Source organism: Raphanus sativus, chromosome 4 (assembly GCF_000801105.2).
Source record: "Raphanus sativus cultivar WK10039 chromosome 4, ASM80110v3, whole genome shotgun sequence".
Classification (NCBI taxonomy): Eukaryota; Viridiplantae; Streptophyta; class Magnoliopsida; order Brassicales; family Brassicaceae; genus Raphanus; species Raphanus sativus.
Window position 1 is genome coordinate 50,319,424 of NC_079514.1, and position 23,078 is coordinate 50,342,501.

General features: G+C 38.1%; 7 protein-coding genes across 14 annotated transcripts; 5 read left to right on the forward strand and 2 right to left on the reverse strand.

Moving 5' to 3' along the window:
• The first annotated feature begins 806 nt into the window (after nt 1–806).
• On the forward strand, nt 807–2,024 carry LOC108855653 (uncharacterized). 2 transcript variants are annotated; one of them, XM_018629521.2, is made up of 5 exons: nt 807–878; nt 960–1,008; nt 1,123–1,147; nt 1,486–1,665; nt 1,740–2,024. In XM_018629521.2, exons 2-5 carry the CDS (start codon nt 1,004–1,006, stop codon nt 1,854–1,856), a joined length of 327 nt encoding a protein of 108 aa, XP_018485023.1. In that variant the 5' UTR covers nt 807–878; nt 960–1,003; the 3' UTR covers nt 1,857–2,024. The 2 variants fall into 2 exon arrangements, with proteins under 2 accessions (XP_018485023.1, XP_018485022.1); XM_018629520.2 differs by having other exon boundaries at nt 816–878; nt 1,483–1,665.
• Nucleotides 2,025–2,242: 218 nt separating this feature from the next.
• LOC108855652 (UDP-glucuronic acid decarboxylase 2) lies at nt 2,243–5,394 on the reverse strand. Its single transcript, XM_057009423.1, has 7 exons — nt 4,659–5,394; nt 4,411–4,557; nt 3,784–3,863; nt 3,604–3,687; nt 3,441–3,515; nt 2,800–2,892; nt 2,243–2,707 (listed from the first exon to the last, which is right to left on the reverse strand). The coding sequence occupies exons 1-7, from the start codon at nt 5,284–5,286 to the stop codon at nt 2,468–2,470; spliced, it is 1,347 nt and encodes a 448-aa protein (XP_056865403.1). The 5' UTR covers nt 5,287–5,394; the 3' UTR covers nt 2,243–2,467.
• A 4,450-nt stretch (nt 5,395–9,844) lies between these two features.
• Nucleotides 9,845–10,545, reverse strand: LOC108851558 (mitochondrial zinc maintenance protein 1, mitochondrial). The gene is made up of 2 exons (XM_018625005.2): nt 10,201–10,545; nt 9,845–10,112 (listed from the first exon to the last, which is right to left on the reverse strand). Exons 1-2 carry the CDS (start codon nt 10,439–10,441, stop codon nt 10,033–10,035), a joined length of 321 nt encoding a protein of 106 aa, XP_018480507.1. The 5' UTR covers nt 10,442–10,545; the 3' UTR covers nt 9,845–10,032.
• A 495-nt stretch (nt 10,546–11,040) lies between these two features.
• Nucleotides 11,041–12,663, forward strand: LOC108852504 (protein SRC2). Its single transcript, XM_018626011.2, has one exon. It carries the CDS (start codon nt 11,552–11,554, stop codon nt 12,431–12,433), a length of 882 nt encoding a protein of 293 aa, XP_018481513.2. The 5' UTR covers nt 11,041–11,551; the 3' UTR covers nt 12,434–12,663.
• A 1,134-nt stretch (nt 12,664–13,797) lies between these two features.
• LOC108855919 (autophagy-related protein 18a) lies at nt 13,798–16,428 on the forward strand. Its single transcript, XM_018629846.2, has 4 exons — nt 13,798–14,780; nt 15,663–15,870; nt 15,950–16,076; nt 16,177–16,428. The coding sequence occupies exons 1-4, from the start codon at nt 13,941–13,943 to the stop codon at nt 16,265–16,267; spliced, it is 1,266 nt and encodes a 421-aa protein (XP_018485348.1). The 5' UTR covers nt 13,798–13,940; the 3' UTR covers nt 16,268–16,428.
• Nucleotides 16,429–16,572: 144 nt separating this feature from the next.
• On the forward strand, nt 16,573–18,007 carry LOC108852936 (glutathione S-transferase F13). Its single transcript, XM_018626405.2, has 3 exons — nt 16,573–17,080; nt 17,184–17,232; nt 17,316–18,007. The coding sequence occupies exons 1-3, from the start codon at nt 16,934–16,936 to the stop codon at nt 17,777–17,779; spliced, it is 660 nt and encodes a 219-aa protein (XP_018481907.1). The 5' UTR covers nt 16,573–16,933; the 3' UTR covers nt 17,780–18,007.
• A 357-nt stretch (nt 18,008–18,364) lies between these two features.
• Nucleotides 18,365–22,609, forward strand: LOC108849653 (uncharacterized). Of its 7 annotated transcripts, none has more exons than XR_008945303.1 (7): nt 18,365–19,278; nt 19,361–19,406; nt 19,500–19,591; nt 19,674–19,787; nt 19,882–20,049; nt 20,140–20,224; nt 22,376–22,609. XR_008945303.1 is itself a non-coding variant. In XM_057009431.1 (5 exons), the coding sequence occupies exons 1-4, from the start codon at nt 19,111–19,113 to the stop codon at nt 19,731–19,733; spliced, it is 366 nt and encodes a 121-aa protein (XP_056865411.1). In that variant the 5' UTR covers nt 18,368–19,110; the 3' UTR covers nt 19,734–20,224; nt 22,376–22,609. The 7 variants fall into 7 exon arrangements, 1 of the variants encoding a protein (XP_056865411.1); XR_008945302.1 differs by having other exon boundaries at nt 19,900–20,049; XR_008945300.1 differs by having other exon boundaries at nt 18,370–19,278; nt 19,669–19,787.
• The last annotated feature ends 469 nt before the right edge of the window (nt 22,610–23,078 follow it).

Here is a 23,078-nt window from a genome sequence, read left to right on the forward strand (position 1 = left end):
GGATCGACATTAGAACATCTCCAAAAGACACTCTATAATTTCAGATATGAAGTTTTTTACTTAAAAAAAACTTCAAAATAATAGTAAAATTTCAAATATAAAGTGTTATTACTCAAAAATTCACATTTGAAGTTTCATATTTTTCATTGCATTTTGATCCTTACAGTTACATATTATATTTATGATTCTTAAATATTTTTCTTTTAATATTTTTAATCCTTCAAAATTATATAACTCATAAATATTTCAAATTTTCTTCTATAATTTTAACTTTTACAAATAAAATTAAATAACATTTTAAAATAAGTTTTTTTTTCAAAACTAAATTTAGATAACAACAATATTAGAAAAACTTAACAAATGCACTAATTGATCATATATAGAAATATTACGAAAATAGTTCTACAGAATAATATAGTATTTTACTTGTAATTTAATATTTAATTATGTATTTCTATGTAAAATTTTATATTTTAATGTATTATTTTATTAATTAATAATTCTGTAAGATTATATATATATATGCTATTTATTAATAAAGTTTTATGAGTTTAAATTAAGTATCATAAATATAAAGTTTATGATGTAACATATAAATTCTTTTGAAGTTCAGTTTGAAGTTTTGATTTTGTAGAAGACTAGTGTAAAATTTTAAATATGAAGTTTTGCAAACTTCAGAATAGTCTTTTTTTTTTTTTTTAGATGCTCTTAGTGTAACCGGCTATCATAGCTTATCCCTTGAATTTGGGCCTTAATCCCATTTGTGCAATGCTATGGAGGCCGAATAGTTATGTGGGCTATAGATACATCCCCTCTTTTAACCGCCATGTGACTCTCAACGCTCGTTCTCGTCTCTCGACTGCTCCGAGATTTAGCTGGTAAAAACCCTAATTTCTTGGATCTGCTTTTCCTATTGATAGTTTCTTCATTCATCGTCTTCCCACTCGAATCCTTTGCAGGTTTAAGACTAGTCTTCGGAGAATTTGTTGAGCTGCAAGCGAATATGAGGTATTCTACTATACCCCTAGTGTTCTTCGCTTCGTCTCTGCTAATTTTATATTTCTTAATTCGATCCAAGATTTTTCTCTCTAACACTCTGATTTTTTGGTTTCGTATTTGCAGTAGGCCAATGGAAGAGGATACCAACGTAAGTAGACTCTCTCTCTCTCTCTTTTACTGATTTCTCGAAGCTCCTTTATCTTATAGAAATCCTAATTCGCTAGTGTTTGTATTGTTATGTATCCTCTAGAGGTTATGCTAGTTGAATAGAGACACTGTTCTGAGAATTGTCTTGTTTGATTTCTTTTTTGTTTATCTCTCAGAGATTTGCCATAGAGTTTTAGCTCTGTGAATGTTGCTGGTTTTGTTATTCTCTTCTACTTGAGATGTTATTAAGAAGACGATTTTTGTGTTGGTTGATACGATACTCCTTAGAGATATCAAAGTTCTCATTAGCTCTTCTTCTATATGTACTTTGATTAGCAGGGAAAGACGGAGGAGGAGGAGTTCAACACGGGACCCCTTTCTGTTCTGATGATGAGTGTCAAGAACAACACTCAGGTGCTCATCAATTGCCGCAACAACAGGAAACTCCTTGGTCGTGTTAGAGCTTTTGACAGGCACTGCAACATGGTCCTGGAAAACGTCAGAGAAATGTGGACCGAGGTATAAACTTCTTTTGGTATATGCTCTCTGTTTATCTAGATTTTTTCGTTTCTTACAATGGTTTCTTTTTTTAGGTACCTAAAACTGGCAAAGGAAAGAAGAAAGCTCTTCCTGTCAACAGAGACCGCTTCATCAGCAAGATGTTTCTCCGTGGTGACTCTGTCATTATCGTCCTCAGGAACCCCAAGTGAGAGCTTCAGAGAGAGATGTCGCTGTTTGTACTTGTTTCTTCTCGTCAAATTCTAATTGTTGCATCGACGGAGATAATCTTTGAGTATCAGTCTTAAATCTAGTCTTTCCCTTGTATTTTTCACTTGTGTTTTTGCCTATCTCTTTTGAGTAATATGCAACGTTGAGTATTGCCCCTAAACTAACCCTAGACTAAGTAATTGCAAAAATATACAATAGACTACTGGTCTCAGACTCAGTATATACTTATCTCTGTCATTCACTGTTCTATTCCTCCAGGTAAAACGTCCTTGATTTCGAGTCTAAAATCTACTATTGTCTTCTTGTTGCCTCAAACGCAGCTATATGCAATGCCCACTAAACTTTGTAATTGCAAAAGACAAAAGTATTTCTTAAACTGTAGTAAGTTTCTTAAACTGTAGTGAGGTCCATGAATATAGTAAAAGGCACCATACTCTTACTCTACGTTACACCAATATAATATCAAAACAGATGAAAATCAAAAACAAAATAATTTGGAAGAAACGAAGCTCTCTTCTCTCCACATTGTAGCTGCAAGCAAGCATTGCCATTAACCAAGCCGCAATGGCCGCTACTTGCAACTGCCTTTTGCTCAAGCTGAGGTTGTTTTGGTGGTGGTTTCAGTAGCGGAGGAGCCTTCCTTCCGGTCACCAAAGACACGTTGACGGAAGTCTTTGACCATGAGAGGGAGTCCCTGACGAAGAGACACCTTTGGTTCCCATCCTAAAAGCTCTTTGGCCTTTGTGATGTCAGGCTTTCTCTTGTGAGGGTCATCCTCTGTGTTTGGTCTGAACTCTATCTTTGCGTTTGGGTCTATCGTCTCTTGAACCACCTGCAACCCAAATCAAAGACATCATCAACATCCACCAGGGTGTTCAATGTAAAGAACTCAAAAAGGTTTACTATATATGTATAAAAAGAGACCTTAGCAAGCTCGAGCATGGTGAATTCACCAGGGTTACCCAGGTTAAATGGCCCGACGTGTTCTCCTTCCATCAATCTCATCAAACCTTCAACCTTTATGCATCACAGTAACACAAAACTAGACTCAGTACAACAAAACTAGGAGCTAAGAAGTAACCAAACCAGGACAAAGTGGCAATATAAAGTTCGGACCCCCACATGATATTGATACCCTCCCCATCTTCATAAGATTGCTAAAGTTGGTACCGTTTTATATCTATCTCTCACAGATTTGAGTCTCACGTTTAAAGCCGATCCCACAACACACTCTCTTACAATAACATGTGAGTTCACTTGACACAAATTAACTTCCCGTATTTTTTTTTCTCCCACTCTAGGTATACTCTTTCTACGCCAAATAGTACTTCCCACTAAATAACTTAATAGGTTTGATACTTCAAAACCTTGAATATACACACAAGTGGTTTGATAATACAAACTTGCCTACCAATTTGTTTTTGTATTTCCTTTCCCACACGAAGGTAAGAATAAATCTTAAGTTGGACCAAAAGAAATGAGATATAATAAAAGATATTTGTCCTAGCAATTTGTAGTACTATAATTGAATCGGTCTTAGCGGGAGGAAAAAGCAGAGGACTTACCAGATCAGAGACAAACTGGAAACTTCGTGTCTGCTTCCCATCACCATAAACAGTCAATGGCTCTTTCCTTAGTGCCTGTTCAATTATTACCATCATTACTCTAATGATCCACTTAACCATTCTTAAATCATTTCTTGATTGTGCCACTAGATTATTAACCAACCTGCGCAACAAAGTTGCTGACGACACGCCCATCATCAATACACATTCTTGGACCGTAGGTGTTGAATATCCTAGCAATCCTGACCTGTGACCACAAACAAACAAAGGCAAACACAAAGTTAGTCGCTGAAAACGTACTCCCATCTCTTGTGTCTCATCAGTTAGTAGCCAGAAACATAACCTCAACATTGGCTCCACGGTGATAGTCCATGGCAAGCGTCTCTGCCGTACGCTTTCCTTCGTCGTAGCAACTACGAACACCTGTTCCAGACCATTACAACCATAATCAGTCATCAAACAGAAACAGCACAAGAAACAGGATTCCACCACGTTTAAGGAAAAGTCAACAACAGTTTTAATTAAAGAACTACGACGGCCAAGTACCCCATCCGAGTCAGTCACGTTTACGGTAAAAGAAAAAAAGAAACTGTGAGTAAAACGACTGTGTAAAAGCAAAACCATTAAAAGCTCTCGAATTTGAAAGCATGTTATCGAAATGTCAGGCTAGTAGAGACACGTATAAGACCCGTTATTCACGGTTCAATGGGTTCAGAGATCTGAAAGGAAAGCACATGAGGCACACCACAACAAAACACCTGTCTTATAACGTGCGCATTTTCCGAACACAGAGTGAAGCAAAGAAAATTCAATAAGCCACAAAAAGCCAAAAACGTCGTCGTGTCACGTCAAGGTGGAATAATATTTCAGATTCCGATTCAAGGACACAACCAACGAATGGAACAACAAAGCAAAACACAACACGCTGCTAAATAGAATAAAGGAAGGTTAATTAGAGGAGAATGATTACCAATAGGATTAACGTTGCCCCAGTAAGTCTCAACCTGAGGATGCTGAAGAGGATCACCGTAGACCTCACTCGTACTCGTCAGTAGAAACCTAGCACCCACTCTCTTCGCCAAACCAAGCATGTTCAACGTCCCAACCACATTCGTCTTGTACACACACATCACATCAAAGTCAAAGAAACCAAAACATTCCATCTCTCTCCAATTAAAAAAAAAAACAAAACTCAATTTAAAAAATAAAAAAAGGATATGATAGTCTTGACGGGATTGAATTTATAATGAACAGGGGAAGCAGGACACGCCAAGTGATAGATCTGATCCACCTCAAGAAGAATCGGCTCGACGACGTCGTGTCGTATGAGCTCGAAATTAGGGTTACCGAAATGATGCATCACGTTCTCTTTACTCCCCGTGAAGAAATTGTCAACGACGATCACGGTATCTCCTCTCTCAATCAGCCGATCCACCAGATGCGATCCCACGAACCCCGCCCCGCCGGTTACCACGACTCTCAGCCCCTTTCGCTTCAGTCCGAGCGGGATCTTCCCGCCGGTAGACCCGATCCGGCTCATGTACTCGATGCTGGGCCTCCTCTGGGCCTGGACGTAGGACGACTCCTCGGGTTTGATTCCGTAGCCGGAGAACGGATCCGAGTAGGGGGTGGATCGGGTGGAGGAGGAGCGGGGGAAGATTGAGAACGCTAACGTGGCGATTGCGATTCCGACGAGGACGAAGATGAGTCTCTGTTCGCGGAGCATGTAACGCATCGGACGGGTTACGGAGGAGCAGGAGAAGGACGGTTTGGTAGGTCTCGGGTAGTACGAATCGGCGGAGGGTTGATCTGATTCGTGTCGCCGGTTGATCAGCTCGTTCGCCATCTCGCTTCCTTCTTCTGTTTTTTTTTTTTTTTGAGGAAAAAAAATCTCTGAGTCGAACTCGCCGGGAGAGTGAGTCGAGTTTGAACGAGACAGAGAGAGTGAAAAGCGAATCGGGCTTTTTTAAGTAGCGAATGCGTTATAGATCAAGGCTGATTGATTACTGTTATTTACGAGAATATCCTTGGGGAATTTTCAAAAATACCACTTTCAAGGTACCATTATTCATCTTTACCACTACTAAAGACACATTTTCAAAAATATCTTATTTATTGAAATGGTAAAAACTCTTATATCTTTGTTTTTATATGCTTTTCAAAATTCTAATCCCAAATTCTAAATCCTAAACCTCTAATTCTAAACCCTAAACCCAAAATCTTCAACTCTAAACCCTAAACCCTAAACTATATATCCTGAATTCAATATCCTAAACCCTAAACCCTAAAGTCTAAACTATAAACCCTAAATCCTCAACTCTAAACCCTAAATCCTCAACTCTAAACCCTAAACTATATACCTTAAACTCTAAAACATCAAATCTAAACCCTAAATCCTAAACCTTCAAATCTAAACCCTTCATTAAAAATAGTGGTAAAAGTGGTTAGTGTAAACATGAAAAGTGGTACTATGAAAATGGTATTTTTGGCAATTTCTCAATATCCTTTCGGTTAGGGAGCGAATAAGATGGGAAATTTTTATTTAATTTTCTTCGACTTTACTTCAAAAATCGGACATTAATAAATATATTGTTACTTACTCCATTATTTGCAGCAACGAGAAGAAAAATAGTATAATAATGTGACATAATTTTTTTTTTTTTTGAAATGAATGTTTCTACTAAGAACGTAAATTCTAAATAAATGTGATTAATGATGTGATAGGTTCGTTAGGTATGCTAACGTCCACAAAGTCAATGCCAAACCCTAACTTAGCACTCAAAGCCAGACTGCTAGGAACTTTGAGTGATTTCGACGTTCGTTTTCTCTTTTACTTTTCCCTTTAGGTTATTCACAATCAACATGCATGTACAATTAAGAAAACATAATGTTCGTTTCAAGCAAAAGCTAGAATGTCCTAACTGTTCTTTACATAATCACATTCATAACGTTTTGACCGTAATGGGTTGCGAAACGTGATACAGAAGTGTCTATATGAGCTTTAAGTGTGACTTGTTTTTTCTTTTGTTTTGTCATGTTGTTAACTCCAGTAAAAATTTCAAAGCAACCAGAGATTAGAGGTAAATCCAATATTGTTGTACATCTCAATGATTCCAATTTGTTAACCATATGCTTACGGTGACTTTATAAGTCAACTAGATTTTTTATGGGAACATATGCTTAAGATGAATAATAGTTTAGTTGAAATGAACGAGTGAACAAAGTTTTAAAACTATGTATCATTGTTGATTATAGAAGCATATCCTGACTGTATAGTTGAAATTAACACTTGCTCTATTATAACATTAATCTGATTACCAACTCAATGAAAATGTCTACTTTGATATTTCCTTAGCTGTTTTCACTATATATATATATGTGTGTGTGTGTGTGTGTGTGTGTGTGTGTGTTTGTGTGAAAGATATATACACATATTTATGCAATATTGATTCGGTCCGTGGAGCAATAAGGGAACATTTGAATTAGTGCTGAAATTATAGGAAACGTGTATATTGAATTAAAAAAACAACATCATTAGCTGTTTTGGGTGCAATTTTTTAATTGGATTCATAGAGCCGACGTGGGTGGTGGGTACAAATTAACATAATAACCATCCGTAGCAGTTGCATCATATATTCATCTTGTTCCTATGCAGTCTTTATGGTATATATACAGGAACAGAGACCCATAGTTATATATTCTGTTCGTATAAATGACAGTAGAAGATGCATAATTAATGATTGCAGTACAACTTGTTTTATTTATGGGGTTTTGTTAGTTGATGTTATATCCGAATCATTCATCTGACCACACTAATTAATTTTGATAGTTAAAGACGATTCATAGTTAGGATCGGCCCACAGTTAAACATTTGTAATAAGTGCCTAAAATTTCTGGAAAAAATACATGCGTATAAGTTCCCAAAAAATCTCTAAACCCCACAATTATTTTTTTTTAAAGTTAATTGATTTTTTTAAACCTCCAAATTTTCAGGGCCAGTGCATATAAAGCAAAAACTACAAAAATTCCAAAAACCTGAATTATACTCCCTCCGTTTCATATTAAGTGTCGTTTTAGAGAATTTTTTTCGTTGCAAAATAAGTGTCGTTTTAGAGTTTCAATGCAAAATTTATTAACTTTATTCTCCATTCTATTTTCTATTGGTTGAATTGTATCGATAATGATATTTTTATATTGAAAATATGCAAAATTAAATGCTTTCTTAATCAGTGTGCACAAGTCTAAAACGACACTTATAATGAAACATAGGGAGTATATTAATGTTTGTGTTACAGAAAAAAATATTAATGTTTTCTGAATTTAAATGTTGTATTATGGTGTAAAAAACTTTGATCAATCATTGAATTAAAATTCCATAAAACTTTGGATCTGGAGGTGAATACAAATTAAAAAAAGGGATAAGCATTAGCATTTACGTTGACTTGTGATTCTAACGTGGCGGCATATCTCCTTCACTTTCTTGCTCAAAATTTTGGATTTGCTATGGCTAACATGGTTCTCTTTTTCAAATCAATTTGTTTATTAATAACAATTGAGTATTCATTTTCAAAACATGGAATAAGACTAATCAACAACAAGATTCTGTAAACGAGTCCAGTGTAGACGATTTATAAATGTATGAATTAATAGATTATATATATCATACTTTTAAGTTTTTGTTTTTGTAAACTAAAAATATCCCGGAAAAATCATACTTTTTAGTTAGCCCGTTTCAATTTGAAACTAAATTTTAGTTAGGTGGTAGATAAATATATTAAGAAAAAGCAGAAATTGAAGTTAATATTTCGAGCAGAGGTTGAGGTTCGACCAAAAAAACAGAAACGATGGGATCCTCCACCAACAGATTGGTTAATGTGCGATTTTGCATTTGATTGATGTGAATCCAGAAGTATGGTTGGTGCAGCCTGGGTGCTAAGGAATGGGAGAGGTGTGGTTATATGTCACAGTAGGCGAGCTTTCTCTAATATCACTTCTAAAGATGGCTCAAAACTTCTAGCGATATTATGGATGACTGAAAGCATGCGTAGCATGAGATTCAACAAAGTTGTGTTTACGGGTGAATGTGAGGACCTCTTGAAAGCAGTTAATCGACCGGAAGCCTGGCCTTCTTTGTTGTTTCAGGTGGAAAAAATTCTTTTGGAACTTGCAGAAATCAGAGAAGTTCGATGGCAGGTGGTCTCTATGAGTCAAAATAAAAGAACAACTTTCATAGTTCAAAGTGTTACCAAGCAAGGATTGACGCAATCTCATGTTGCGAGAAGTCATCTGAATTGATTATTTGAATTCTCTGTTAATGAAAGTCGCGGCCTCTAATTTTTTGGATTGTCCTTGGCGTGTTGCGTTATTGGTTAGGCGTGTTGCCGGTGTTGGTTAGGCGTGTTGCCTCATTTTTTGGCTATCCTTGCTGCTTGTTGCAGGTGTCTTTAGGAGATAGCATGGTATAGAGTTTGCTACCTGTCTTGTAATTGGTATTTTAAAGTTAAATGAATCAACGAAATTGGGGGGAAAAAAGAAGTTAATATTTCGAGTTGTTCATCAAGCTGACAGCGACTTCTTCTCAGGCTTGGCTTTATGACAGGTTGGTTACTCGTTTGGTGGCTTGAGCCTTGAGCCTGGAAACGCCGGCACGCGCCCATTTGAGGGGACTGTTCTTGGTGACTGATGAAAACGGCGATATAAAGCGTTTGAACGCATAGATAGTGTGTAACGCTTCAAGCGTTTTGGACGTAGCTGTTGCGTTTAGACGATAATGATGAAGTTGGATTGAGTGAGAGGAGAAAGAAGAGAAATAAAAATGTGATCGTACATGTATTGCGTGAGCATTTTTAAATTACGTTTTACAAATTAAATTGAACTCACAAGAGAATTGAGAGAAGGAAGTATATATGGTTGTGGGTATTCGCATATTCCTATGAAACAAAAAGACATTGCTCCTCGAGACAAGCAATCAGTGATTGCGGAGCATGAATGAGACATTAAAGACAAACGTAGAACTCTGAACTTAAACCACGGAGACATAATGGGTTCCTGTGCAAAACCATGGATGGGGTATTGGGTTAAGGAAGAGAGGACTGTGTAGTGTTTCTCTTTTAGAATATGAACCATACTTATCGGACTATTCACTGGTTTGAAAACTAGACTAAGATCATGGCTTCACTCTTATTCAAACTTCCTATCAGACTATGAAACCGCACAAGCACAGACCAAGAGAGATGAACATCATAACAGATGTAAGAAACAAGGGCATAGATATAACCATGATGCAAGAAGTGGGCCTTTGAGACCAAGATGTGGAAAGTGAGAGTCTATAGCCTAACAAACAATATAATCAATATGAGACATTCATAGACAAATCATAGATCAGAAATGGAAGAACTTCATAAAAAAAAAAATGCAAGTGATGATCTCTTTATTAATAAAATCAGAGTTGGGTTTGGCTGTGAAGAGAGAACAAAACAGAGAATCACAAAAAAGAAGGTTCCACCTTTCCCTATTAAAACAAAACGAGTAAGGGAGCAGAAATCCAGTTTCTGACAGTGACAATATGGTCTCAGAGACACCAAGACTTAACTCATACAGATTTTTTCCGAAGCATCTCCTCTGTAGGAAGCTCCAAAGTCGCTCCCGCGTGTTCCTGACTTGCTTTCACCTCTGAGACAAAAGATGAGTTTCAGTCGCACATTTCAACAAACAGATGGTGCGCAAAGACAGAGATGGGGAAGTAAAAAAAGAATAGTACCGTATCCGCCGCGTTCGTTGAGCTTGGCCTGGACGATCATGGTGGAAATGAATTGAGTGGCCTCACGCGCTTCTTCGAGTAGGCGAGGGATGTCGGAATCTGAAGCCACGTGGCGGTTCTCTTCGAACTTATTACGGATCTCGGCCGCCGAAGCCTTGAGCATCTCGGTATCTCCGGCGAATGATTTCCTCGTGGCCCTGAGCAGGGCTCTGTATGCGATCAACGCTTCTCTGCTCACCATTTCTTCTCCTTTCAGCCCCTCTGGTCGTGCGCCGTCTTCTCCGCCTAGATTGGGAAATAGAAATGGATTCCGACAAACCTTCTGGTCAGTTCGAAGGTTCCAACTGGGCCTTCAAATATTTTTGTTTAAAATCATTTTAATGGGCCGTTAATGGGCTATTAACGGATATTACGAGTCGTACCCGTTCCATCTGTGTGACTCAGAGTCTTATTACCTTTTGACTGAGTTGTAATATGGGTGGGCGTTCGGGTACCCGTTCGGGTTCGGGTCGGGTATTTCGGATTTTCGGGTATTTCGGTATAGGAGTATAATACCCGTTCGGGTATTTCTGAACTTCGGATCGGGTTCGGGTATTTTTAGTTCGGGTTCGGTTATTTCGGATCGGGTTCGGATATTTAGATTTTAAAAGAAATAAAAATAAAATTTTCTTTTTTAAAGTTTTTTATATTTAAAAATATAGATTTTACTTAACTGATTTTTTTTTTCTTTTTGTAGATTGAATGATTAATAGATTTGGAGATAACATTTCCAAAATAAAAATATTAATTTGGCTATTGTTTTTAAATTTTGGATGTAACTTTGGTTAATACATGAAATAAAAAGTTTAACATGCATTTTAAATGAATATCAAATTATTTTCTCCATAGTTATATATATATACTATATGATTTTAAAGTATGTCTAACATCAATATAAATATTTTAAATAAAATGAGAGATGTAAACTAGAAATATAAGGGTAAGTATACACATATTCGGTTATTTTCGGATATCCATTCGGGTTCGGGTATTACCCGTTCGGGTTCGGATATCCAATTTCTCCTAACTTAATACCCGTTCGGGTATTTTACTACTTCGATTCGGATTTCGGTTCGGGGTTTTTCGGGTCGGGTTCGGGTGCCACTTCGGATATCGGATAAAGTGTCCACCCCTAAATATGACCTTTGGCCTGTTCATCACACACAGACTCCTTCCTTCATGGTAATACTTTACTGTTACAGTTGCATATTAAAATCTTAAATTAGTTAGAAATTCAAAAGAGACTAGTGGATGTAATAATGAAATAGTCCATTGACTTTCTCTAAGTCGTCTCTGCAACTTTCTATAAGTAATGATGTGTCAAGCAAGACATGAACCAGCTTTTACATTTCAATCTTTGGTCTTTTCAACAATGGAGCGGAGATCTCTAGCAATAACGGTGACGTCAGCAAAAGGGCTTGAGAAGGTCTCTAAGATGGATGTTTACGTGGCCGTGAAGTTATCCGGCGATCCCAAATTCTCCGACCACCCAGAGCAGCGGACACAAGTGGCTAGTGGAACAAGCCCCAGGTGGATCGATGGAGCCATGAAATTTGCCATCGACCAATCTTTAGCCGAGGCTAACCGGCTTGTGATCACATTCAAGATCAAATGTGAGCAACGTGGAGGAGGAGGAGGTGATAAAGACATCGGCGAGGTTCACGTTCCGGTGAAAGAGCTTTTGGATCATCTCGGAAATGATAAGGCCGGTCAAAGATACGTCACGTACAAAATCAAGAAGACTAACGGAAAACCAGGAGGCGACATCAGTTTCACTTATTCCTTCACCGGTCCGGTTGCTGCTGCGAGCGGTGTTGGATGCTCACGGTACATAGCTCATGAGCCGGTGCGTCCCCCTCCAGCGACGTATCGGCCTGTTAATTTGAACGGACCTGGACCTGTGTTGAGTCAGTTGCTTCCAAGCGTTGGATCGTTTAGTTATGGTCATGTTCCGGTTCATCAGCCACCGGTTTATCCACCACTGGCTCCGCCGGAGATTTTGCCTCCGACTTGTTTCCCTGGCTTGTATCCACCTCATGGCTATCCCATGATGAGTTACACACCTGAAAGTCCACCGACAATGTATGCATCGATATTTCCTGGCTTATCATGTCCACCTGAAGGCTATCCTAATGCTGCTCCGCCGCAGACACAACCGGCACTATACCCACCAATGAATCCTTACAGATTTTAACGGGTCCACTCGTCGGTGCTAAGTCGTCAACAATGAGATTTTTTTTTCCTTTTCTATTCACTTTTTATATTTTCAAATAGAAAAAATAAATTATTTGCTTGTTTGTTGATTTTATTACTCATCGAAAATCTTGAAATATTAATTGGTTGCATGAAATAGGAAATCAGATGTCAAAACATGATTTTAATTTTTTTTTAGAAATTAAAACATTTTAGAAATGTCTATATATAATCAACATGTAAGTTTGTTTTGCTTTTCTTTGTATGATTTATATAAGAGAAAACTGAATAATATGAGTGTGATTTTTTTTTGTACATTTTATAAACGTTTTTATTAAAATTAGAAACAATACATGTTTCTTTTGTCAACAAAACATGTTATTTTTGATAAAACAATAAAGTCAGCTTTGTTCCAAATCACATTATTATACAGAAATAACAACAAATATCAAAAGATGATATTAAAATACAAGTCAACAAGTATTCATTACATGGAAAATATACAAAAATGAAATTAAATAAGAAATCACTAAAATCAAATGACAGTAGTCATTCTTTCATGTTTCCAAATCAAAATCACGAATTTTTAAAATAGAAACGCAAGTTTACTTCGTGTGTTTAAAATACAACTTTTAAAAAATGCTTTTACTATGTTTTCACAAGTTCTCAAGAATTTTGATTTGTAAATGTTTCAAGAACAGAAAACAAATCTTGAATGGAGTTTCCATGCAACTTAGAAATTTAAAATCAACTTATAAAAGTTAGATAAGAATGTTACATTTTAAAAATATTGGTTGCGAAATTTATGTAACAAGCAGAAATACTGGTAACAAATAAAACAGAACATGACGGGATGAGGTAGCACAAGTGGTAAGGGTCTTGGGGGCCAATGGTCATGCTCCTGGGTTCGAACCACCTGGAGGGGAACTACCTCTTCCATGTCACCAAATGCGGTACTGGGTGTTGGGCCTTGTCCTCAGCCCAGGTATAACCCTTCCGGGTGAAGTGGACCGCTGCCTGACCGGACCCGGGGGAATGATCCGCGTAAGTGGAAAACCCCCGGATTATCAAAAAAAAAATAAAAAAAAAATAAAACAGAACATATATCTGTATTGTATCTTTCTAGATAAAGAAATTAAGCACAATAAAATATTCAACTTTGGAAGAAAATAATATACATTTTATCAAAATAAAATAAGAAATAGTATACATTTTGTAAGATGTTATACATCTCTGGAGTGTTAACAGTATTGTTAGCTATATAATACTACGAACTTTAAATAGAAAAAAAAACTGTATAATTCATTCTCAGATAGATAATGAACTGTAAAGAATTCAGGTATAATTTTCTGGAATCTAATATTTTGAGTTTATCCCAAACTTATTATTTGTTTTGTTTTGATAAGAACGTGAGTAGCCGCCTGAAAGATACGACGGCAACAAGCAAACCACCAATTCCTTATTCCACGCTTCATTCTCTCTTATAGAAAGATTCTTTTTAGATTCCAATGGCCACCGTCTCCTCCTCCGACGCTTCTCCCTGGCCAATCGATTCAACCTCCGCCTCAGATTCCGACTCTACTCTCCCCTCTCACCACCGCGATCCCGGAGACGACACCGAGTCCCTCGATTCCTTCTCCTCCATGAGCCTCAACTCCGAAGAGGTCCCTCACAATCCCAATCCCAATCCCGATTCCAACATCCAAACGCCTCTCCCGTCGCTCCTCCACCTCTCCTTCAACCAAGACCACGCCTGCTTCGCCGTCGGCACCGACCGCGGCTTCCGCATCCTCAACTGCGATCCCTTCCGCGAGATTTTCCGCCGCGATTTCGATCGCGGCGGCGGAGTCGCCGTCGTGGAGATGCTCTTCCGATGCAACATACTCGCGCTCGTCGGCGGCGGACCCGATCCGCAGTATCCTCCCAACAAGGTCATGATCTGGGACGATCACCAGAGCCGGTGCATCGGAGAGCTCTCCTTCAGGTCCGATGTTCGATCCGTTAGGCTCAGGAGGGATCGGATCATCGTCGTCCTCGAGCAGAAGATCTTTGTCTACAACTTCGCGGATCTTAAGCTGTTGCACCAGATTGAGACGATTGCGAACCCTAAGGGACTGTGTGCGGTCTCTCAGGGTGCTGGCTCTATGGTGTTGGTGTGCCCTGGTTTGCAGAAAGGACAAGTGAGGATCGAGCACTACGCTTCGAAGCGGACTAAGTTCGTTATGGCTCATGATTCCAGGATTGCTTGCTTTGCTCTCACGCAGGATGGGCATTTGTTGGCTACGGCGAGCTCTAAGGGTACTCTTGTTCGGATCTTCAATACTGTTGATGGTACCTTGCGTCAAGAGGTAAACTGCTCATCGAAAGACTTACTTTCTCTTTTAGCTGATTTGGTTGGTGGTTTAGTCACTGTCTTGTATCTGGATGAATGAATGCAAAGTAGAGGCTGGATATTAATTGAGTCTATTATTAGCTGAGATATGCAGAGAAGTTGCTTTTCTTATATGATCCTTAGTCACTGTTTCGAGCTAGCTGATTTGCTTGCTGTTGTCGGATGGGTGTTTATTTTTTATTTTTATCTCGTGGAATCCTTCTATTTTTGCACCTGACATTAGTCATTGATGAATCTATCGTCAATTCTTCAGAGGAATTTGTTATTACCAAAGATGTGCGGATGCATGTTGCAAAGTTGATCTTGTTTTTTCAGCTGCAAAAGTGCAAAGTACTATTTCATTGGAGTTTCTTTATTAAGCTCATTTGCATCGGTTACTCCATAGGAGAAACTCCCTGTCTTAATCTTGTTATCTGTGTTAGGATGTTAGATTTCTCGTCATATACAAGCCTGCGAAGTCTTACTATTCTTATCTCAAATGTAGTTTTGATCCTTATGATCTGATACTTTTTAGGAAACATGGTAATAGTCTGATATGATCACGTTAAACTGTTAGGGTCATTGATGAACCTATCGTCAGAGGAATTTTTATCACAAAAGATGTGGTGATACATGTTGCAAAGTCGATCTTGTTCTTTAAGCTGCAAACTACTATTTCACTGGATCGTTTCTGAATTAAGCTGTTAGGGTGTTGGATTTCTCATCTTATACAAACCTATGAAGTCTTTACGATTCTTGTTTTGTTAAGAAATCTCAAATGTAGTATATAAGTGATAATAGCTTTATGAATTTGGAGTCCATGGTTCAGTAATGCCAACGTGTGTATGTGAATGTACAGGTTAGGAGGGGTGCAGATAGAGCAGAGATATATAGTCTGGCTTTCTCTTCAAATGCTCAGTGGTTAGCTGTCTCGAGTGACAAAGGAACCGTCCATGTCTTTGGTCTCAAAGGTAACTCCGGTGCTCAGGTGAAAGACACACCCCGAATTGCATCTGAGCTTACTCGTACTTCCTCATCCCCATCCTCGTCCCTGTCATTATTTAAAGGTATATATGGCTTGAACCCAAAAAACTAGTTAATTTCACCCCTTGGTTCAGTAAGCATGACTCTTTATTGTTCTATTAGGAGTGTTGCCCAAGTATTTCAGCTCGGAGTGGTCGGTGGCTCAGTTCAGGTTGGTTGAAGGAACTCAATACATAGTCGCCTTTGGTCATCAGAAGAACACTGTTGTTATTCTTGGCATGGATGGGAGGTAAGCAGAAAAATCTGTTGGCACACTTGAATTGTTCTTATTGCATATCTGATTTGAAAAAACCTTAGTTGGATTATGTTCTTTGTTGTGTTTTGAACAGCTTCTACAGATGCCAGTATGATCCGGTGAATGGAGGAGAAATGACTCAGCTTGAGTATCACAACTGTCTAAAACCGCCTTCTGTTTTCTAGATGATGCAAACTATTCTCTTAAGTTCCTTCTATCTCTTTTTTATCTATGCTCTACTTAAGTGGTGAGATTTGGTGCAACCACATGGTGTGTTAATGTATATAGTTTGTGTGTATAATAATTACGAACGGTTCTTATAATTTCCAAAAACCTTTAATCCCTACCCCAAAACAGTTTCAAGGCTCCTCAATTTGCGTCTTCCCCAGACATTCCACTTAAACCAACTTGTCTTGTTGTGTAAGAACAACAGTTCAGTCAACACTGTGCCGGTCAAAGGACGAGAGACCACGTGAGCTAGCAGCTGAGTGTCACGTGTACTCTCACGGATCCTCATGCACATACGCTCACGGATCCTCATACGAATACTAACGATAGCAGGTTAACCGAGTTTCAAGGCACGAGGAAAAAGAATCCTATATGAAACCATCAAGTTTCAACGACCGACCTCTGAAAAAAACAGCAAAGATTCGACTATCTACGTCACCTAATTGCTAGATTCTATATTTCTATATAATTGTTACAAGTCCAAGAAACAGGAGGACCACATCTATATTGCACTTTGGCTTATACAAGACACACAGCATGTGTTATATATACATAGGAGCAAACGAGATCACAGTTTAATCTCTGTCTCACTCTCTCTCTTCCGAGTTACAAATTAGTGTGAAATGGCGATGAAGGTATATGGAGATGGGATGTCAGCGTGCGTGGCACGTGTGCTTCTCTGCCTTCACGAGAAGGAGACTGAGTTCGATCTTGTCCCCGTCGATCTCTTTGCTTGCCACCACAAACTCCCTTCTTTCCTCGCCATGAACGTACGCATGCATATTAAGATCAACACACTACTATTTTATTATGCGCATTCGTTATATATTATTTGTATGATGTATCTAGTCACATCTCTTCTCCTCGATGCAGCCCTTTGGCCAAGTTCCAGTTCTACAAGACGACGACCTTACCCTTTTTGGTTCGTATCAATCTATATATTATATACTTTTTTTACATATATTTTTGACAATATTGGTATCTATTTTTTAAATAAAAAAACAGAGTCGAGGGCAATCACGGCATATATAGCTGATAAACACAAAGAAAAGGGAACGGATCTGACGAGACATGCAGACGCTAAAGAAGCAGCCATTGTGAAGCTGTGGTCGGAAGTGGAGTCCCACCACTTCAACCCTGCGATCTCCGCCGTCATCCACCAGCTCATAGTTGTGCCGCTTCAAGGCGAGAGTCCTAATGCAGCCATCGTGGAAGAGAATCTTGAGAAGCTAGGGAAAGTGCTCGATGTGTACGAGGAGAGACTCGGGAAGACAAAATACTTGGCTGGAGATTCTTACACACTCGCGGATCTCCACCACGTTCCTTACACTTACTACTTCATGAAGACGAGTCATGCTGGTTTGGTCAACGACCGTCCTAATGTGAAGGCGTGGTGGGAGGACCTTTGTTCTCGTCCGGCTTTCCTTAAAGTCTCACCTGGCTTGACCGTTGCTCCGGTAACGAGCTGATCGAAAGACTCTCTCTACATCTTGTCTTTATGTTTCTTTGATAAGGTTGTTTCTGTTTCGTTTGTTGTTTTCCTTTCGCATTTACTGTTGTCTTGAAGGTTTTATCATTGTAATCAAAAGTTATTTGTAAATGTAAACGCAACACAGAAAATAAATTATGTATGTATGCGTTTACATTTTACAAATAAATTTGGTGATTCAGAAACTAATAAATACCTTTATTTCTAAGAGCGCTATTTGCTTATATGAGTTTCTATAGAAATTGCACTCATGCTCATCACTGAATAAATTAGGTAGGCCGACACTGCAAATTACATCTAGCCAAAACGTTTTTATTAAAATTCGATTTGTATAACTCAAATAGGCAATGATGACAAAAAAAACTCAAATAGGCTTAAACCATTTTAAATCGGTTATTTTTTTTTCTAAAACAGCTTAAATCGATCTAGATTAATATAAATTTGCTAAGTTAAGTAATAATACTAGTATGAATCCATAAATTTCTCTCTTTCTTTTTTCTCGAAAAAATGAGAATTATGCGAATTCATAGAGAAAATACTTACAAGACGTCTGCAACATTGTTAGGATTTAAACCTATTCCTAGTGCTTTAAACTTAGATAGAAATCAGATACCAAAAGCTCTTTCTTATTCACTCAAAGAAAAAACTGTTTCTCAAGAACAATAATAGAGATTACAAGCCAGTGATTAGCACAAAACCCTAACACTTGTAATTGCTTAATCTCTTGCCAATCTCTCTCTCTCGTATGCTCTTTCTAGTTCGGATGATTCTTAAGCCATGACACCACCTCCTTTATATATATAACATGATCACCGACTTTACTCTTCTTATTCCATATTGGCTTTTGTAAAGTATATGACCGTCATCAATAGAAACGGAAACGTTAACGTCTTTTCCTTATTTGAACTTGTGCAGGATTCTTGTTGGGCCAGAGCTTAAAATTGAGGCCCAATTACTACAAACTCCACCTGGCCTAATTTTGACTCTCTTGTCTTCCTCGTGATCGACAAAGAACAAAACCAGAGCAGCCCCCCTTTTTTTTTTTTTTTTTTTTTTCATCGCTTTCTAGAGAAAACGATCTGATCCAGTGAATCACTGCTCTTTGCTTCGTCGAGTTTCTTTGCCGGTAAATCATTGCTCCTCGTCCTCTCTCCGACATATCCACATGCCGACTCAAAGCTTTCATGTCTTTCCTCTGCAACTCGAATTGGATCCAGTAACACTTTCGCTGAGTTACTTCGACGATGCATAGCCATGAGTATCCTATGCTCATTTTCCTTGCCTTTGATGCGTCGCAAAAAATAAGCCAGAATGGCTATTCTTTCTTATCTCCTTTTCACCGTCGACAACTCATGTAACTCGTACGCCGCTACTCTGTCTCCAACCTTTCTCGCCTTGATTCCAGAGATCAATTCAACTACCCAAATCTCCAGCTCGTTTTTCTGCAATCTCCGACCTTACCTCCAAAGCTTCTTCACTGTAAGAACTAGTAATTCTCAAAGAAGCTCGCGATTTCTCCTTTTACTGGTAATTAACAAAGTTCTCATTTTGAATGTTTCAGGTTGTCGATCCATGGCTCAACCTTGTCGGATTACTGCAGCACTCTGGTAAGCTTTCTCTGATGATTTGAGTTTGCTTGAAAACCTCTTACATATTCCCTTTGAGATCGTATAGACTTAATCTCCTTTTGACTTTGACAGTGAGATGTGATTCTTCAACCGGCATATTTCTTTCATGTGTTTCCCGTTATACGTTTCTCCTGCTTGCTCAAACTTCGTCCTTCAGCTTCTCGGTAAATTCATTTACACCCTTTTAGCTGTTTTAAAAAAACGTTTCTGATGTCATGTGATCTGTTTCTTCTTTGGCCAGCCTAGGTACTCGTCTCCCTTCAGCCTTTCTTACTGTTTAAGACGTTCTCTCAGGTGACCCTTTAGAGACTCCGCCGTTACTCCGACGAACGCATGAACCCGTTTCCCTTCAACTTCCTTGTAAAGTTATCCACTTCTCTTTACATGTTTTAAGTTGACGCTTGTGATGTTAAACTCATCCAGTGATCTTGTTGTGCTTTCTTTTTTAATTGAGATACTCGTCTCCCTTCAGCTCTCCTCGGTTTGCTCTCCACCGCAGTAGCTGTTTAAGACGTTCTCTCATGTTCCTCATCCGTTGCTTCAGAGCCTTTGAGTGATTTTTCCTTGTGTTTTAGCTGCTCCACCTTGAGCTGAAACCTCTGCCTCGCATCTATGCTCACAGGTAACTTTCTTTAAACTCCACCTCCTTGAGTTTTCCCATTATCAATATAAACCCGAAACTGACTCGTTTCTCCTCCTCTGTCTCTGCGAGCTTTGAGACAGCGTTGATAACGGAGTTACCTGGAGCGACTATATTTCTTAGTCTGAATTGCAGCGATCCTGAACCTCATGTCCAGGTACTGCTTCAATAAGTAAATCTGCTGGATTTTGATTGGAATGGTTCTTAGATATCGTTATATTCTCCTTGACTCTATCTCCGAAGATACCCTCTTCCAATATATGTGATACCTTTCTCACAGCTTCATTCTTGAGTCCTGTATACACGTTCTCCTCTTTTCCAGCCTTCTTCCAATCCTCCGCATAAGCTTTAGTTCCTTCTTTCGTATTAAGCTCTTTAGGTGCAGCCAGAACATGTGCTAAGAGATCACCATCTTTATGCTTAACTTCTTTTGCAAACAAAAATTCATCCCTTGAAGATTCTGTCCGAGATTCTTCGCTGCTCGCCTTAGACTCAATTTCTTCTGCTTTTTCTTTTAAGAAAGAGTCTCCACCTTGAGCTGATGCGTATTTTGTTTCAAAACCGTACGGAGTAGGTCCCAGAATCAGACTTGTAGCAAACGTCACCGTCTTTGACGACTTCTTTCTGATTTCTTTCTCCACTCTAGGCATGTTCTTCTTACTCTTAGTAACTGTGCCTTGTAGATAATAAACTCCATCTTGATATTTTCCTGATATCACCTTCTTATTATCTTTGTAGAAGTGCACCATGAAATTGCTTCCTCTATACTTGCAACCTGATTTTTCTAACATCCCATAGGAAATTAAATTTCTTCTCACCTCCGGTATGTATCTAACACCCGTGAGAATCACTTCAGAGCCATCTGAATTTTGAATCTTTATTTTCCCAATTCCTTTGATGTTACATTGAGTGTTATTAGCCATTAACACTGAACCACCATTGAACTCCTTGAGATCAAACATTACCTCCTTGTTTGATGTACTATGATAAGAACATCCCGAATCCATGATCCATTCTTGCTTAGTGTCTTGCACACTAGCTGTCAACACTAACGGTTGCTTCGGCTCTGTAGCAATATTTGCAGATTCTCTATGTCTCCTTTCAGGACATTCTCTTTTCCAGTGTCCTTCTTCTCCACAGATAAAACAACCTGTTTTGTTTTTATCAAACCTTCGCCTTGACTTAGATCTGCTCCTGCCGTTAGTTCTTCCTCTGTCACCCTTTTTCTCTGATCTGCCCCTTGACTCCACGTACAAACCCTCTGCATCAGACCTGGATTTATTCAACAATCCCTTTTCCTTTAACTCCACTTCCTTGGAGTATGCTGAATTAATCACGTCATTCATCGTAAGAGTTTCTTTCGCCGTCCCATACTTGAGCGTGTCAACTAGTGAATCAAATTGCTGGGGCAAGCTAGATAAGACTTGAATTGCCTGGTCTTCATCGCTGATGTTGATGTTAAGACTTGCAAGATCTGAAACTAGCTTGAGAAAAATATCCAGATTTTCCTCAATGCTCTTGTGATCATCCATCTTGAAGCTTGCAAACCTCTGCTTCATGTAGATCCTATTAGGAAGTGTCTTTGTTTGGTAATCTCTTTCCAAAGCCTTCCAAACCCCTAACGCAGTTGTTTCTTTCATCACCTTACGTAGAACCAAATTTCCTAGGCTCATGCATATTAGATTCTTTGCCTTCTTGTCCTTCAACGGATCTACTTTGACGTCTGATTTATCTTCGTCTTTCTCCGTGTCCGTTTCAGAAGTCGTTTCTGAAACTTCCTGAATCGTTGAATCTAATCCTAGAAGCTCCAACTGCATTATCATCTTGTACTTCCATAACCCGAAATCACCTTTCCCATCAAACCTCTCAATCTCGAACTTGAACTTTCCCGGTATTGATTCCATATCTCCTCCTAGCACTTGCAATCAAACCTGGATTGCTCTGATACCACTTGTTAGGATTTAAACCTATTCCTAGTGCTTTAAACTTAGATAGAAATCAGATACCAAAAGCTCTTTCTTATTCACTCAAAGAAAAAACTGTTTCTCAAGAACAATAATAGAGATTACAAGCCAGTGATTAGCACAAAACCCTAACACTTGTAATTGCTTAATCTCTTGCCAATCTCTCTCTCTCGTATGCTCTTTCTAGTTCGGATGATTCTTAAGCCATGACACCACCTCCTTTATATATATAACATGATCACCGACTTTACTCTTCTTATTCCATATTGGCTTTTGTAAAGTATATGACCGTCATCAATAGAAACGGAAACGTTAACGTCTTTTCCTTATTTGAACTTGTGCAGGATTCTTGTTGGGCCAGAGCTTAAAATTGAGGCCCAATTACTACAAACATGATGTAAGGAGTACCGCCAAATATAGATTCCATAGCGCAACTCAGGTGATGCAGTTATGCGTTAATCCTCATACGACACTTAGAATTGTCGACTATATAATCATATATTATATTTTTCATAATTGTAATACCATAATTATCATGCGTTAAAAAAACAAAAAACTATATTTTACCAACTAACTATATCATACATTCTCTCCTCTTTTATCTTCCTATCTCTCATTAGCTTCTTACTACAAAACTAGGTGTCTCATCCGCACATACGGGCACAATCTTATTATGAATACTTATTAGCTTACATTTTATTGATTTAAATGTTCTTGAATACTTTAAATCAAACATCAAATTATTTATGTATAATCGAGTTTTTCATCATTATATATATGTTTATTATGTGTTTAAAATTTAAAAACACTCACATATTAGAATTATTTTAGAATATATCTTTATACAAATATTTTTGTTTGGTTAGTATTTAATTATATATTGTTTTATATCTTAATGTTATAAATTTTATAATATAAATATTATTTCCAGATTATAACAGAATATATATAAGAATATCTTAAGTTTTAAATATGTTTTGCAATTTATTATTATTTCCAGATAATAACACAATATATATAAGAATTATCTTAAGTTTTAGATATATT

Excerpts from the sequence above, each read along its gene's own strand:
- LOC108855653 (XM_018629520.2), top strand. Across the intron at positions 1,148-1,482 it reads CAATGGAAGAGGATACCAAC|CAGGGAAAGACGGAGGAGGA; the intron begins GTAAGTAGACTC and ends TACTTTGATTAG. Across the intron at positions 1,666-1,739 it reads TCAGAGAAATGTGGACCGAG|GTACCTAAAACTGGCAAAGG; the intron begins GTATAAACTTCT and ends TTCTTTTTTTAG.
- LOC108851558 (XM_018625005.2), bottom strand. The coding sequence starts at position 10,441 with ATGGTGAGCAGAGAAGCGTTGATCGCATACAGAGCCCTGCTCAGGGCC. Across the intron at positions 10,113-10,200 it reads CAACGAACGCGGCGGATACG|AGGTGAAAGCAAGTCAGGAA; the intron begins GTACTATTCTTT and ends CTTTTGTCTCAG.
- LOC108855652 (XM_057009423.1), bottom strand. The coding sequence starts at position 5,286 with ATGGCGAACGAGCTGATCAACCGGCGACACGAATCAGATCAACCCTCC. Across the intron at positions 3,864-4,410 it reads GGGCAACGTTAATCCTATTG|GTGTTCGTAGTTGCTACGAC; the intron begins GTAATCATTCTC and ends GGTCTGGAACAG. Across the intron at positions 3,516-3,603 it reads TCAGCAACTTTGTTGCGCAG|GCACTAAGGAAAGAGCCATT; the intron begins GTTGGTTAATAA and ends ATAATTGAACAG.
- LOC108852504 (XM_018626011.2), top strand. The coding sequence starts at position 11,552 with ATGATGTGTCAAGCAAGACATGAACCAGCTTTTACATTTCAATCTTTG.
- LOC108852936 (XM_018626405.2), top strand. The coding sequence starts at position 16,934 with ATGGCGATGAAGGTATATGGAGATGGGATGTCAGCGTGCGTGGCACGT. Across the intron at positions 17,081-17,183 it reads CTTCTTTCCTCGCCATGAAC|CCCTTTGGCCAAGTTCCAGT; the intron begins GTACGCATGCAT and ends TCCTCGATGCAG. Across the intron at positions 17,233-17,315 it reads CGACGACCTTACCCTTTTTG|AGTCGAGGGCAATCACGGCA; the intron begins GTTCGTATCAAT and ends ATAAAAAAACAG.
- LOC108855919 (XM_018629846.2), top strand. The coding sequence starts at position 13,941 with ATGGCCACCGTCTCCTCCTCCGACGCTTCTCCCTGGCCAATCGATTCA. Across the intron at positions 14,781-15,662 it reads ATGGTACCTTGCGTCAAGAG|GTTAGGAGGGGTGCAGATAG; the intron begins GTAAACTGCTCA and ends GTGAATGTACAG. Across the intron at positions 15,871-15,949 it reads GTCCCTGTCATTATTTAAAG|GAGTGTTGCCCAAGTATTTC; the intron begins GTATATATGGCT and ends TTGTTCTATTAG.
- LOC108849653 (XM_057009431.1), top strand. The coding sequence starts at position 19,111 with ATGGCTATTCTTTCTTATCTCCTTTTCACCGTCGACAACTCATGTAAC. Across the intron at positions 19,279-19,360 it reads ACCTCCAAAGCTTCTTCACT|GTTGTCGATCCATGGCTCAA; the intron begins GTAAGAACTAGT and ends TGAATGTTTCAG. Across the intron at positions 19,592-19,673 it reads CTTCGTCCTTCAGCTTCTCG|GTACTCGTCTCCCTTCAGCC; the intron begins GTAAATTCATTT and ends TGGCCAGCCTAG.